At 36.6% G+C, this 17,090-nt stretch overlaps 1 protein-coding gene across 8 annotated transcripts in view; it reads right to left on the bottom strand.

Annotated features, from left to right (window-relative positions):
* The window catches only part of ADGRB3 (adhesion G protein-coupled receptor B3), a 625,089-nt gene that overhangs the window by 11,201 nt on the left and 596,798 nt on the right, over positions 1–17,090 (bottom strand). For all 8 annotated transcript variants that reach the window (XM_048846018.2, XM_048846015.2, XM_048846019.2 and 5 more), the window contains 3 exons: positions 15,761–15,800; positions 13,027–13,670; positions 2,392–2,427 (listed from right to left, as the gene is read on the bottom strand). In XM_048846018.2, coding sequence (XP_048701975.1) covers positions 2,392–2,427; positions 13,027–13,670; positions 15,761–15,800 — 720 coding nt within the window. The remainder of the gene's footprint in view (positions 1–2,391; positions 2,428–13,026; positions 13,671–15,760; positions 15,801–17,090) is intronic.

Here is a 17,090-nt window from a genome sequence, read left to right as displayed (position 1 = left end):
TGGAATATGTTCCCTTGAGTGCTAGGATGGATGTCTTACTAGCAGTTGCCATAGAGAATGTTCTCAGAGAGAACTGCACTGAATTCCTGGCCTTCAAACTGGAATTGTGTGATTCAGAATTCTTTTCATTGCTGTGATTGTATAATTTCTGTTGTGCTGTTTTTATTTAATTTTAGAATTGCTTTCCCCCCCTTAGATTGTTGATGCATATTCTTCTTCCTTCTTTGAATGTAAGTATCAAGAACATTAACTGATGCTCTTTTAATTTTATGTGTGTGTGTGTGTGTGTGTATTTTCAGAAAAAAAATTATAGTAAGTTGGAGTCAAATTTGAGAGGTAGCTTATGAGTAAAAAAAAATATTGCAGGAATATTGTAATTTTCCCAAAAATAGTGTTGTAACCTATGAAATTCAGAGTTACTGTTAAACTTCAAAGAAATTCAAACATGCTAATGGAGCGCACCATTTTGAGGCACTCACATAATCTTAACTCCTTTAGGGACACCATGCAATAACAATAAAATTATGATTTTTTTGTGTTGCGGTCCAAAATTAGATTAAACTGATTGATAAAGAAGGGGTTTGTGTCCTTTCATATTTTTTCCCCTCAGGATATCACTACCTGTCAGAACGGGTTGGTTGAGTTATCTCAGATATTGCAGTGCCCCCAGTTAAGGGTGGTCTGAGCTGTTGACCTATGCCTGTCTATATTCTGTGTAAACATAAGAGTTAGATACCACAATCATTAATAACAGCTTAATTACAACCTAATTTCTTCAAATCTAGTTTATACACAATATTTCAAGAAGTGTTAACTATCTGGGAATTTGAAGGCTATGTTAGTCTGTTATTAAGATCATTTCAGGGAAAACAAGGCCTGAAACTAAATTGTATTTTTAATGGAACCATATTTAAATACATTTGAACTGACACTAATTAATGGATTCATTTGTAAATTCTGAGAATATTCATTCTGTACTCAAACAGTAAGTGCTATAATTTTTGGGAGTATACACTGTATTTTTCATACATAATACAGAAGTAGACTCCTTCCTCTAACTGAACAACTCAATTGTGTTAACTATGGAGGCCTGACCAACTTGTCCATAATAATACTCTCTTTCATTGCATGGAGCATTACTGAGTGAAACACTAAAACGTATGGCATCCAATATATACCATGCTTTAAGATTTTCAAATGTTAAAGATTTTCATAATTCAAAGCACTTGGGTTTGGTTCTCTGAACACATAATTTATTGCTCAAAATTTCACACTTTGATAGCCTAAAACTCTGGAATAGACAGTATTATATACTGAATGATTCACAAGATGAGATAATAAAGGAATTGCCATAGTTTTTGTATCAGTAACTGCAGGCCAGATTCTGACTTCTGATCCAAGAAATGCTTCAATGCATGACTAGAAAAATCCACTACTATGGTTGTCCATGTAAACATAGACAATGATTTTTCAAGTCACAGTCGATATGTGGATCTCAATGGATATTAAAATTTGGTCCTAAGTATGTAAGGTTCTATGCAAACAGTGTGAGAGGCTTCACTGGAGAAACACATAATGAATTATATCAAATTATTAATAAGCATGAATAAGACAGTTTTGCAAAAACCAAAAATCCATAAATCATTATTATTCTGCTGAATATAGACTTTGACTACACAGAGTAGTCACTTAGAGCAACCATACAAATAAATAGGAAGATAAATACCTTCACCAAAATGTTTGTGCATGTAAATCCTTGCAACCAGAGCCTACATTTCCAACAAGGACTAAAGATTTTGCACGTCTCAAATTTTGGGTATCCAACTTGAATCACTTAGGGGGCCTGTTTTCAGAGTGCAGTTGCTCAGCATCTTTGAAAAAAGTCAGGCCCCTTAAAGGGTTTCAACTCAAGTACCCAAAATCACTAATCAGTTTTGAAAATTTAGGTCCCATAAGCGAAAAGAATCCTAAAGAAAATGAGAGATTGGGCTCTCTCACATAGAGAATTTGTGGAAGGAAGCAGACTTGTTGTGCAACACCACTTATCAAACAAAAGAGACAAACTTTTTCAAATAGACAATCAGCCTCTATGACCACCGGGAAATTAACAGATGTATAAAAAGGAAAAAAATACATGCAACTGAAATGGTGGAGAACTTAGAACAGAAGCCATGATAATTCATTTGTACTATGCAGTAGTTCGATGTTAGAATGTTTTACAAGTAACTTTTGCCAAAGTAGTTTTAATGAAACTCCCGTCATATATTATACAACACCCATTTAAACCATCATATTGATATCTACTATATCATGTGGCTTAAACTGAAATTTCTTATTAACTTTATATTAATATAGTTTTAATAAGCAGGAATAACTTAAACTTAAACTTACTTCAAAGTCAAGGTCCGAATAACGTGATTTTCTTCTCTATTAAGCACCAGAAAAGGAAAGAAAAGAAGAGGTGCATTAACATGGAATCTATTCATGCAATCATAGTCATTGGTTTAAAGAACATTGCTGTTTCCTTTTGAATATTTGTATTAAAGATTTCTTAAGAAAGATGTACTTTTTGTTTTAACAATTAAAGATTAATCTGTGACATCATGCACAGTTTGTTAGAAATGAGATTGTTTTCCCAATGGAATAAGACACAATTGCATTTCACAGGGAGTTCTGCATGTAGTCAGGCTCCTCATTCAGTAAGTTTTGTAGCAGGATACCACGATCTCAATGATATTTATAAGGAATCTACCACTTTGGGATCATATAGACACCCAGAACTTGGTTTTTCTCTCTCACCAGATTGATTTCAATATAGTTACTCCAGATTTACACTGGGGTTAGTGACAGAGGAATCAAGCCAATGGCGGCTATATCTTCCATACAAGCTTCAGCTTGTTTGCAATGATGACTTCATTTGGAGAAAACAACTTGAAATTAGTTTCAAATTTATAACAAATATTAGTCCAGGAATCTGAATGTAAAAGAAATGATTCTTCAATTATGTTGTATTTACTGTTATACAATACCACAAAATCTCATTTTGTATAGTATCTTTCATACAAAATGCAACTCAGAATGCTTCACAGAATTTTTAAAAAATACAGCATTAGAAGTAAATAGTAAATAACAACAGAAGAAATTGAAGTTTAATGTTGTAGGGAAGGGATAAAATATCTAGGGCTAAGGTGGCAAAGGGATACACGAAGGCAGCAGTAGCCAGCAGGAGTAGCAGAGGAAAAGGAGACTGCTCCAAGGATGGGGAGATTATGTGTACTGAAAGAGAAGAGGCCAGTGCTAGATTACTTGTGGGGAGGGAGGGTGAAAGGAAGGAAAAAGAATATAGAAAGAGACAAGGGCCTGATTCCGCTGTTTGAATAATGACTAGAGCTTATGACCGTGAAGAAAATCTATTCATAGTAATATATCCTAGCCCTGCTCTGTACCCTTGTGTAACATGTACCCAGGCACTTGTGTTAGTATGTGTTTGAGTGAGGGATGTGTGCTGGCTTATAAAACAAGCAGAGATCCTCATTTTTCTTCTATATGGTGTTTTTGAAGTTTTGCATCAGCCAAGAACTACAGTTCTGCATCTGGGCACCATTGTACAGCTCTCTGAATAACTGGCAGGACAGGCTCTCTTGTTAAAAGGGTGTGGCCTCATGACAGTTACTGTGAGTAATTTGTGTCCTTCAACATAAGGAATGTGGCTCAGAATCTGGTGTAAATCCATTTCCCCATGACTTACCCATTCGCCTCCCCAAACACTTTTCCTGCTTTTCCCAGTTTTATGTATTTCATGGTAGCAACTCTGGAGTGTAGGAAGTGTAACGTCTTAATGACTGAGACTATGCAAAACAATGAATTTTCTTTCTTCACCTGGGGCATGTTCCAAAGTCTCCTGAAGTTGACATAAAGACTCCCATTGACTTCAATGGGATATAGATCAGGACCCTGCAGAGCCAGATTGATCACCTGCTATCCAGTTCAGTCCCTAACCACCTAGTTAAGCAATGGTGTGTTTTGTACTAAGGTCCACAAGGTCAGTCAGCTGGAAGAAATTCACTGCATTTTAAAAACAAGGAGGGCAATTTTTAACAGTGTTCTGAATTGATTTGGATGCCAGTGGAGTTGACTGAGGATGGAGGTGACATGGATGCACTCATTTCTAATAAAGCTGGTCAAGAAATTGTGAAAAACTTGAATGAAACAAATTTTTTGATTTGTTGAAATTTTGCATTGAAATGTTGTTTTTTTGCAACCAAAAACTAAATACTTCCAGTTAAAAAGTGAAATGTTCAAGTTGCTGAAAACTGATTTTTTTTTTATTTCTGGGTTTTTGATGAAAACAGATTCCCCCTCGCCCTCCCATTTTTTTATTTATTTTTTAAAAATTTAGTCAAAAAAGCCATTTTTTGTTGAAAAACTGTGTTGGTGGAAAATTTTGACTGGCTCCAAATGGTTGGATTTGTAAATATGCAAAGGAGCCCACTGTAGGAATGTTCTGCACATTCTGGGATCTGAAGTGCTAGGAATCAGCCCACGGGAAGGGACTTAGAATACTTGAAAGATTCACTGTCTAGAAAAGCTCAACTTTGCCTCCCACATTAACCAGGATATTTAAAGACTACTTGGAAAAAATGTGTCACAGCACCAATAACAAAACAAAACAAAACAAAAAAACCCCCTGAACAACAACCCAAAACAACAGTGGTAAAAAAACCAGAGAGACTCTGATCACTCTAAAATGAACTATACCTCAAGAGATTTATTTACCCCCAAAACACAAACAGGGCTTGCGAACACTCAGAATATTTAGTGTTATGTTTGGCTGTGTGGTCACAAAAGGAAAAAGGCTCATTCATGAGATAAACTTTAGAGTACTTGTCCCTAGACTAGTTTCAAGACTCAAAGCAGTAATAAACCTGGTTTTACTGAAATGCATGAACGAAGATGCTAAATCAAATATAGTTTAGAGACCTGATTTGCAAGAAAGTGTGATTTAGAAAAATGGAATATTTAAAACCCATTTTGCCTGCAAGTCTGCTCATGGGCAGCACAGGTACTCTGGCATTACCTATAAGCAGAGATGGGTGATTAGGTTTAAGCCCCCACATAACTCTACTGTTCACTTTAAATGTGAGCAAAACACTGCACCATACTTTACTGCAATCTGATTGGATAGATGTCACAGTTGCAATTCTGCTTTTACATCACATCTCCTTGGCACGGTGACTCAGTAGGCCATTTTGTACACGTATGTCAAACAAAATTCTTCTGGAGTATAACCAGAATGGAACCAGAAGGAGGACATTTATTTTTAACTGTACATTAAATAATATTTGTTTTGTGCTTTTACTTTATATTTTTCAGGGCTGCACATGGTGATCCCCTAAAGTCATTAAAGACATGATCTGCTGTCACAGGTCAGAGGAGCAACAGAGTTGTGCTTTGAGTTGAAGTCCATTGGAGTTCTGCCAGTGACATCAACAGGTAGAGGGTCAGGTCCTATTAGCTATCACACTGGCAACACTGAATAATTTTAAGGTTATTTTGGAGCTGGCAAATATGTTTAAGGGCCTGATCCAATTTACATTGGAGTGACCAGGAGTCTTTACATTGACTTAAGGAAATTGGATCTTTCCCTAATATGCTATTTCAGAAGCTTTTATTTCTGAATGCCACCACTTCCACTTCCATTTTCTCTGGTTCCTATATGATGTGGTACAGTAAAACCAACACAAGCTGCCCATCCACCTCAAGACTACTTGCATGTTTAGGTTCCATAAGTAATCTGACAACCTCAAAAATAGTTTCTTTCTTAAATCAACTAAAAGGATGATTTTCCAGGGTGGTATCTCAGGACTAGGGAAGAGGGGCTTGTATATGCCCCTTCATGGTCCTATAGATCTAGACAACCACCTGGCTCATTCAACAAATTAAATTAATGGAAGTTGAAAGCCTAATGAGATGGAGCTAAGGAAAAAAAAATCTCTGGTAGCCAGTGAATGCATAGCTCGATGAAGGTGGTCCATGGTGGGTCTCTTCTTAGTGTAGTTGCATGTATCCACCAGTAAAAACCGAGTATCAGTTTAATCAGCATAAACCTTACAATGAGAGCCAGAGGGGTTTTCCAGGATCAGTGTTAGCCTCAGCTTTATGTAGTATCTTTTATTAATGATTTGGAAGAATAGGTAACCTTCACATGAAGCAAAATATGTAGATAATATAAATTCAAACATATTGCAAATATCAGTGAGGATGGAGAAGTAAAAACAAAGTCCTAGAGAGGTGCAAAAATTACAAAATCAGATTCAATCTAAAATATTGAACACAAAGGCATGTAGCTATTCAATGGCAGGAAAAGAGCTGGGAAACAGTAATGAGGAAAAAAGCCCAGGGGTGATAGCAAACAATGAGCTGGGTATCAATTTGCAATTCAATATGCCATCAAAAAAAGTCAAGGCTGCATATACCAGCCCAAGTAGGTGTAAGTTGCTCTCTATGCAACTCTGGTGATATTGCACCTAGACTATTGCATAAAGTTCTGGGCCTGTCAGTAATAGAAAGATGTCAATACATTGGAAACAATTCAGAAAAGGACAACAAAAATCATTCAGAGGCTAGCAAAAGTGATTTAAAAGGAAAGGGTAAAAAAGTTTATGTACCTGGGTTAAACAGTGGTGGTGGAGTTGGAATACATAATCACAGTTTACAAGTATTTGGGTATAAATACCAAATAATGAAAGAGGCTACTTGGGGAAGAACATGTCTAGGAAGTTATAATTCAGGAATAATGGGATGAAATTAAGGCAACTTTAGACTGGTTATCAAGAAAGCATTCCCAGTAGTGAACTTCATTTGAACAGGGAATGATCTCCTAAAGGAAGCAGTGGGATGCTCATCAGTTAAGTAATTGAACATTAGGTCAGGCAAGGTGTTGGAGGAATATACTGTAGAAACTATTCCTGCATTGACAGGAGGTGATCTGGTGAGTCTTTTCTATCTCTAATTTCTATGACTGTCTGATTTCAGAGATAAAACCTACATCGCAGGAAAAAGCCCTTATATTAAAACCAAAGTAAAATTCTGTGGAAAGGAAGTCTGCAGCAGCAATTCATCTTAAATCAGTTGTGTTTTGTACTAATCGTGTATAGCTTCTCTGAATAATTCCAGAATAACTTTGAACTCTGTTCATTGGTGGAAAAAATAGAACAGCGCTGAAAGATAATTTCCATGCACCAACATGCACTACTCCGCTGGCACCAGGACTAAATGACTGATATCATCCCTCTCCATCTGTGTAAAAAGATGAATTCCCGGTTTGCTCCTTATTCTAGTTTGCATTATACTGCTAGCTGACTAATTACATAAACTCCTGAAGATATATTATGCAGTGCAAAGTATAATTGAAACCAGGGATATAATAGTGAAGGCTATCTCCATGTTTCCATTAATATAAATCCTTATTATCATCAGTTGATAATTCACTCTGAGATTAAACGTGACATACAACATTTTAGCCCCAGGGAGGGCTTTTTCCCCCTACAAAATTAAAGAAAAATCTCTTTTGGTATTTTGGAGGTATAAAAGTGCAGCATGAATAGAAGTTGTGATTTTTTAAAATGCCCATTTGTGTTCATGTTAGTGAAAAAAGAACAGCTTAGCTTCAAATACAAGGTTGTACAGGCTATTGAACTTTAATACAGGTGAGTCATAAGGCAGTAATTTTGTGTGAAAAAAGTGCATAACCACATAAGTGTGGGAATTTTTGAGTGCTGAACGTCTCCTAGCAATTTTAGCACACAATACACTTGCAACACCCACAAGGCCTCAGTTCACAGCTATTTTGATCTACTGTGCATAAGTCTCCTTCTTTTATAACAGCTCCTACATATACATTTACTCAATAGTCTATAAACACCTGTTTTGGAGCTGCTGCGCTCTTTTAGGGGAGGTATAGGCATTTCTTAATTTCGTCAATGACTGAAAATATGTATTTTTCTTAAATATCACATGCAGCTAAAATAGGTACATGTAAAACGACTGTCTCAAATACATGTTATTCTCCAGGGTGTTGACTAGAATTCCAGTTCAATACACCTTCAATTACTGCCCTCTCATTGCCTGGTTCAACTTCCACCTTTATAAAGGTTATATAAAATGATGTAGTGGCAGTTTTGGAACTGGAAGAACTCAAGATCCATCCAACAAATCAAATAAAGCAGGAGCTATAATAGGCTTAGGCTTTCATTAAGGCTGAGAGTCACAGAACTGGCAAGCAGCACGCTTTGGCAGATGATTGAGAATGGAAGGAGGAAAGAAAGATAAATCTGTGTAAGGGGGAGGAGGGCCCTGAAAAACTGATGCAATCTGGGTGCATTTTAAAGCAGAAACTCCCATGATGCTCTTTTCACTCTATTCCCAATTATTGTTCAGTTCTCATATCATAGGTCAAAAGGACTTGAGACTAGCTTATTGCTTCTAAACTGCCTGTTGTCTGAGTCTCTGCTTGACAAGAAATACTGTTTTGTTGATGTATTTCTTCTATCTCTTTCTCTCCTCTCGTGTTATCACACATGTTTTTAACCTTGTTCTTTAAACTTTGATTTCAGTGTTCTGTTTCTGCCCCTTTCATTTTAAGCCTCCCCTGAACTCTGCTCTCCCTTTCTGGTGTCTCTGACTTTGCCTTTCCTGTGTCTTCTCTCATGCCTTTCCATTTATTATTTTCCCCTTTCTTTATGTTGTTAACTCCTTCACTATCTTTTCAGTTCTCTCATATTTTCCTCTCATTAATGTGTCAGAAGGGATATTTTAGTGATACAACCAAGTGCTTCCCACTTATGGCAGTGTGCCTGTCTCCACAGAAATCTCAAATTGGAGAATGAGGGACTGGGACCTGAAAAATGAATACAGGGGAATGAGAGATTGGGAACTGAATTCCAGTCATTTATGTGCCAAAGCACCACAGTAGGTCCTCTCATTTAGAGAAGAATATTGAAAAGAGAATACAACAGTTTCTTCCTTGTCTGCCACATTCTCTTTTAAATTAGAGTCGTTCCTTTTCTTTGTCATCTTCCTGCCTACCAGAGCACAGTCTCTCTTTTTCCTTGTTAATACAATTCCCTGCATGTTCTACCTTCATTTTTTTACAACTCTTACTCTCCTTTTTCCTTTTTGGTCTTTTTCTTTCTAAATATCCCTTTCCCCCCTTTTCATTTAAAACAAATTAGGTACAGTGTTCTTTCCTTCTCTGTATTCCTCTAAAAGAACCAGCCACTTCTGCTCCACTAAGATGCTCGTGCCAGTTATCCCTGCATTTTTGGGGAGCAGGTGCTCTGCCCCTTGCATAGATCTGCTTCTTCCTCTGCATTTAGACTTCCAACCCCCCCCGTCCCCATTGTGTCAAAGTGGATGGGAATGCACTGCCTCACTTCAAAGTAATTTAGTTTTAATGAGCACAGCAATGTGAGTGTGCACTTTCAAAACAAAAACCATTCCAAAAGAGGACATTCAGAGTGCTTTCTTCATTAAAACCAAAACACTCTGAACTGAAGAAGCACATTGAAAGCCACTTTAATACCAAGATAATATTGCCAACTTTAATCCACGCATATGAAGAAGGTGCAGGAGATAAGCAAGATGTTAAATTATTCCCTGTAAGAACCACCATGGTGTACTAGTATGCCCGCTTGTGTCTATAATAACACCAATACTGTATGGAGCGTACAGAGTAAAATCTCACTAGATTGCACCTTGGTAATCTGCAAACTCATACATGTATGTGTGTGCCTGAGTAATATTTGTACATAAATATATCACCTTCAAAGAACTATCTAACTAGAGAAGCAGATCTTCTTGATACAATAAAGCATATGAAAAAAATACTAACATACAAAAACTGAAATAGGTCTGTGACACACAGAGGCAAAAGCTAGGAAATTCCAGCATGCCTGAATATTTCAGCTATCTCCTAAAACTGTCATCTCCAGGCATCATACAATGCAATGCCCAGGTATGAGAGAGTATACTAATGACCTCACATCTCAGCCTTAACTTTGAACTGGTTAGGATTTTATGATACAGGTCTCATAACCTTAATATCACATAAAAGCAGTTTTGGAAGTGAATTTTTCTAATGGATAAAGCAGATGCCCACTGATGTAATTGTGGAACATTTTTGAGATTTATAAATAGAGGAAAATCAGGAATTTAGCAGACTTTGTAAGAGCGTTAGCACAAAAAACCCTCAATTTTCCAAGTGTGATGGAATATTTTATGTGAGGACATGTGTGCATGTATGATGTAAGAGACTTGGTCAATGGAAGTATGAGATTCTGATTTTTCAGAAATAAAATGGAAATGAGTTTCAAGTGAATTGTTTTTGTTTTGTTTTGTGACAGCACTTAAAGCTAAAGGCCTAAATTTTCAGACATGTCCCCTACTTCTGCAGGTTCAGTTTTATACCCACAACTACTTGTGCCCACAATAAATTGAGAGAACAAATAATAGCAACTAGGTATACAGACTAGCTGTTTTGGGACACAATGTTCAGCTGGTACCAATTACACCCATAATTCTTGATGGGTGTAAGTATCAGGAGGTGAAAAACTTCACCCACAAAATCAGAAGTTGGTTTGAGTCCCTCTGAAAATGGGGTCTATGATATCTAAATAATTTCCCAGTTATACCATTTCCCTAATTGCTTTATAAACTTTTTTCCCTTTATTATGTGCTCAATAAATACTGACCTTAAATTTTAAAATTTTAGAATTAACACATCAGAAATCACCCAGGTGCACTTCACTTACATGTTAAATGTTGACTACTATAGAATGACATGGTTAAAACGTACACATTGCAGAGTAATTACAGCGCAAGTATCATAATGCCGAGGATTAAATTATGGAGGTGTGCAGGGGAACATAACTCCCTGTCCTACACTGAATGTAGAAGAAGAGCTCCTCCTTCTCTTTCTGACTTAGGGCATCCCCCTCCTCTCTTGCTAGCGATAGGGGAACCTGATGTGAGAGCCTTAGGAGGAGCCTGATGCCTGGCAAAGAAGCTTCTGGGGCTCCCAGATTTTCCTATGGGTGGAGAAGAGAAGCAATAGGTCCTGACGGGAGAAGAAGGGCTTCTCAGTTAGCTATCATCTATTTGCACGCTTTCTCTAAGAGAAAGGAAAGAAAGATTTTCCCTCTCCCCTCTGAAGGGAAAGATGCATCAATAATACCTGATACAAAGTTTTGCATTGAATCTATCTTTTGAAATGTCTTACAGTCTTCTAAAATGGAGGAAGTGGCACTAGATATTTCAAAATTTTTGAGGAAGGACCTCCCCCCAATCTCTACTTCAATTTGTATTTCCATGAGTAAAGATTCAACAATCTCATCAAGTCTAAGCAATGGCATTTGTAGGAATCTGCCTCTACTAATACTCCATACATGCTGCATGTGTGTGCGTGTGCAGCGCACACACACACACACATAAATATGCACATTTTTTCAGTTGGCTTGGTACCTGCTAGGGGCCATGAACTCCTTTCACATATAGAACTCTGAACTGCAAATGCAACTGTACAAAGTTGCAAATATGTATCAGAATGATCCTGTGTGGTTGCTCTAGTAAGAGAGAATACATATATTATAATGACCCTAATCATCACTCTTGATTTTAGTGTAGTTACAGAAGCATAAAACTGGTGTAGCAGAGTGGTAAATCAGACCCAGGGTCAGTAATAAATCTTACAAGTGAAGTGAAAAGCTTTTATAAATGAAATAAACATTTTGGATTCTAAAGATGCAAGCCAACATTCTCATAGACTTCAAGGGATATTTTCAAATGTGGCGTCAGGAACTGGGCCCACCAAAGCTGGAATTGTGAATGCATATCGGGTAACTTCATGTCTAACTAACTGACGTATGCATGCAACTGGATGTGTGTGCAAAATGCAATTTTAAGAAGTCCATTTGAAAATGTGTCCCAAGATTACCTATACATTTACATGTTAATGCAACTTACAGAAAGTAGCCAATACTTAGCTTACCGTCCAAGCCCCAAATTCATCTTCTTTCTTTTTAATATATTTAATTAATCTGTGTTTCTCATGCAAGAGTTGTGGATATTATGAACACAACATAAGGAGGGAAGTATTTTGTTTTCAAAGCTCCTGATGATAGAAACAAAATTCTGATCTCCAGCCCAAATTCTCCAGTCAACACACTCATTTAAACTCCTACTGACCTCACTGATACTGGTTTGCAAAAGTAAAGACTTTTTAAGAACTGAAGTATTTGATCCTTAGGTATTAAATAAATAAGCAAATGGTTTTCACATGCAATTTTCTCTAATGTTGAAATCCTAGAGACAGATTCCAGTAATGATTTCCAGAACAATTTTATAGTCAGAATGACATCTAAGCTAAGTGTGGAAGAAATATACCTGCACCTGCTGCACATGCAAATTCTACACATGTTGGCACAAACATGAAAATTTGGTCACTTCATGCAGTGCTACTTAGGAGAATTACTCTGATTTACACTAGCGTAGAATCAAACCCATTGTCCTTAACTGCTGGTAAAGAATTATGCACATTTAATGAGGCAAATAAATAATGAATAATGAACATTGTTTGAGGGTGCAAGTAAGTTCAGTGATTATAATGTTATCCTGTAGGAATGGGTTTTTCTTTTTCACTGGAACTCAGAGTTATTTAATAGAATTCATCCTGCAGGTAAGGAAATTCGCGGCAAGGCAGGTGGAATTTTGAAGCTCCAAGATTGTATCATCCCATCCTGAAGGCTCTAAAACTTTACTTTGATTTTTATTCCAATTCTAAACATTGTCAGTATTGTTTTATGGGAATAGAATAAGCAAAGCATGATTCCAAACAGTAATTTAATCTTAATTAAGACATTAGCTGCACCCCTCAAACATAAACACTGGCTGTAGTCAAGGAGCCATGACTTATTATGTTGCCATATAATTAGAACAACAGAACATGTAATTTGCTTAAGCATCACTGACCTCTAAAGAACTCATTGATATTGTGGATCCAGTTTCGCTTCTTGCTAATCCTGCATTGTCATCCAACTCGGAGGCTATGAAGTTCTTTACTGCTGTGCGGGGCTCAAAGGCCAAATTCTGCATATGTTCCTGGGTGGGAAGATGCTGATCTAAATTGATATTGAATTGGTCCATTACAGAGGGATTCATGTTGAATTCCGGATTAACTTTATAGTGCAACAGCCTTTCATGAGGCAAGGTATCCATGCCTATATTCAATTTGCTCTCATCTTTCAATGATTGCTGGGTGTTTACTGAACCTCTGGGCATGACAATATAGTCACTTTCCATCATCCGTTCTTGAGGATTGACTATGTCCATGTCTGCACCTCTCAAGTTATCATCAGTGCATAAATACACAGTCCGCCGCAACTCACTGTTGTCTTTTTTCAAACACTGATTGGCCAGCTCACTCATGCTCATAGGCATGTGGAGGCCTGTCGGCTGCTGAATGATGACTTTAGAAATGATGCTTCCGGGCAATGTTGAATAGCTCATACCTTCAGGGTTTGCTCCTTTCTCTTCTTCGTCATCATTTAGTGAAATTCTAGAAAGTGTTCCTGTTATTGTAGCTGCTCTGCATGGTCCAATATCCTTATGTAGAACTGTGAATTACAGAACAGGATTCTCATAACAAGGAGTTGTTTGCTGCTGCTTATTTTACGTTGTCATGGTTTTGTTTACCTATGTTCCTTTCACTAGTGTATTTCCTTATATCTTTTTCTATCCATTTAATAACTTTGTTTTATTTCATAAACGTTAGTTTGAATGAGCTTTTATTTAATCAGTTTCTTTTAATCTACATTGTATAACTGACCTGGATCTCTACCTAAGCCTAGATCATTTATATAAATTAAAAACAGCCCTTTATCTATTTCTACATTCTGTGATAGGTCTTAGGTAACCTACTGCTTAAGCAGAAGCCTGCCATGTGAAACTTGATGAAGGGCTTCCAAAAACCCCAAGTACACTCTGACATCTGCACAGCCCTTATCGACTCTGTGTAACCTCTTGGAAAATATCAGACAGATTGTGCGGCTAGATCTTTTTGTCAATCCATCCTAATGATCTCCTTAACTGTGTACATGTCTTCCCCGACTTTACTCCTAAATGTTCTTTTCTGCTGAATTTTGTAACTCCCTTGTATTAAATTCATCTCTGAATACATGCAGCATACGATCAAACTAGGCAAAGAAGCCTATTTATGTTTTGGTGCACTTGAAGAGTCTATCGATTTATATCAGCATGGCTAATAAAATAGTCATTCACCACTTTCAGTGAAGGTATCTCCAGCTAACACAATAGTGCTAGCATGTGCAGCAAAATTAAGATTTTGTGAGTTAGACAATAAGAAGTACAGAAATACCCATAAATGCATTTACTCCCTTTCCTGTGTCCTGAAGTTCATGGTGGCTCTAATATTACAGTGTGTACACTGATATACAGTAGTAGTCAGCTCACCAACGCAGCCCCCTATGTTAAATCATACATGATTGTCTCTAATTTTTCAAGAATTATTTGCCTAAAGCAAGGAAATGTAAGTGAGAAATTGGGGCATTTCAACTACCCAATAACATTACTTAGCAAAAACGGAAAAAAAAAAAAGTAAAAACTTATTTTTAAATGCAAGTGGTTATTAGATTGTTTCTAACCACACATGTCATGCCAACTCACCCAGTCACCCTTTTACTAAATATTTCATCATAGGAAATTGAATTTAAATCACTTAATTTTACATGGTGAAGTCCACTCATGTGTGCATTAAAAGTATCTTTCTTTAAGTGTGTCCTTGACATGACTTTCTGTACTACAAAGCTGATAAAGTGTGCAGCTTCATGGATTAAGTCTAAACTGATCCTTCCATTAGGAAGGTAGGAGGAATGTATTTGTTTTTAAATTCCATTGCCTTACCTCTTTCAAAACACATCAGCAGTAATAAACATTAGTTAATAAGGAAGGACTATTACTCTATTGTGACAAAATGCATGGAGAGACTCTAAATCTTAAAATTCCCAATGGATTATAAAGACCTTTAATTTTTCATCGTGTTTTATTTAAACTACGTTGGCTGAGTAAGTTGCTGAAGACAAGTATTTTTAAGTAGCAGAAGCAGACAGCAATGGAGCCAATAAAGTACAGAGTACTGAAACAGAATAAAAATGTGTACCTATAATGTGAAATTAAAATATATTTTTATTTTTTTATTCCTGTGCTGCTTAAACTACAGTAAACTTTAGTTAGTTAGATCCAGAGAAAAGTCAGCCCCTGATTGTTTTCGCTCCTATATATTATATGCATATTTTCAAATGCCCTATATCTAACCAAAAATGTGCTTTGCTAGCTGTATGGCTATTTCAAATTTGCATGTTTACTGGGGTGAAGAAAATTCTTGTATGTGTGAAGTTGATTTTATTGCCAAATCCACTTGTTTTCTAAGATATAAAAATTCTTGTGGGATACTTATCCACTACTTGAATTCTGTTAAGAGACTCTTACACAATTTTCTTTGATAATGAACTACATTTGTCCATGTTTTCTGACAATGAAAGAAAATAGAAAAGATATTTTTCTGTAACCAGGTAAAACCTCATACTTTTTCTGTTTCTTCCTTTTACTTCACAGTGACACTAGTACAAATCTTCTTCATTTTTTTTTTTTTTTTTGGATTGACTACATACTGTTCTGGTATCCTTACCTGACCGACAAGCAATGTCCACATCTTTTTCAAAATCTGTCTGTAACAAGAAACAATGAAACAAGACAACCATTATTAAATGAAAACCAAACCACAATACCTTTTGCCAACCAGTGCTTCCAAAATGTCCTACTTACAGAATCACAGTCTCTTAAAAGTGGTTTCTTGTTGCTGGGAAGGTGGAGTTTATTGTTTTACAACAGCAGAGTAATACAATTTTTCCTAAAGTATAACTGGGTTGTTTTCAAAGTATGCTGCCTGACCACAAAAAAATAAAATAAAATAGATGGAAATATAATATGTAATTTTAATAAGATGATACAGTATGTAATTTTATATTTACATAGAAGAATAACTTCTACATATCATAGAAGGGTTATTGTCAACAAAGCTTTTCACAGTCGTTGTATAAACAGGAGTACAGAAAATAGCCTGCAACACACATTACTATTAATAACCTTAATCAGATTAGTTCACTTTATCTAAAACATTCTTATTAAATTTGGTATTTGTTATATAGCATTCTGTATATCTCTGCTTCTAATGCAACCAGAGTAAGTTCAGCAGCCCCTTCTGCCCCCAACTGTGAAAGTAGCTATTATTCATTTCAAAGTGTGGTAAAGATTCTGCCAGGATTTAGAATGGAGTTTTAATATTGAAGAATCTGTGAAAAGAAAAGGAGTACTTGTGGCACCTTAGAGACAAACCAATTTATTTGAGCATGAGCTTTCGTGAGCTACAGCTCACTTCATCGGATGCATACTGTGGAAACTGCAGAAGACATTATATACACAGAGACCATGAAACAATACCTCCTCCCACCCCACTCTCCTGCTGGTAATAGCTTATCTAAAGTGATCATCAAGTTGGGTGCTGGAAATGGCCCAACTTGATGATCACTTTAGATAAGCTATTACCAGCAGGAGAGTGGGGTGGGAGGAGGTATTGTTTCATGGTCTCTGTATATAATGTCTTCTGCAGTTTCCACAGTATGCATCCGATCAAGTGAGCTGTAGCTCACGAAAGCTCATGCTCAAATAAATTGGTTAGTCTCTAAGGTGCCACAAGTACTCCTTCTCTTTTTCCGAATACAGACTAACACGGCTGTTACTCTGAAAAGAATCTGTGGTCACTCCGTCACAGTGAAATAAATACTATTTAACTTGATATAGAGCCTAAATGCATTTCAATTTTGCTTTCATGGTTTCCTCACACTTTATTTACATGTATCTAATAAAAGCAGCAAATTTTCCCTTTTTTCAGAAAGGGTCATTTTATCCTTTTTCCTGACATCTCAACATTGGTTTTCCTCTGCTCAAACAGCTCTTTC

The sequence above is a fragment of the Caretta caretta genome, chromosome 3, assembly GCF_965140235.1.
Source record: "Caretta caretta isolate rCarCar2 chromosome 3, rCarCar1.hap1, whole genome shotgun sequence".
NCBI classification, from domain to species: Eukaryota; Metazoa; Chordata; order Testudines; family Cheloniidae; genus Caretta; species Caretta caretta.
This window is presented reverse-complemented; position numbering and strand designations above follow the sequence as displayed.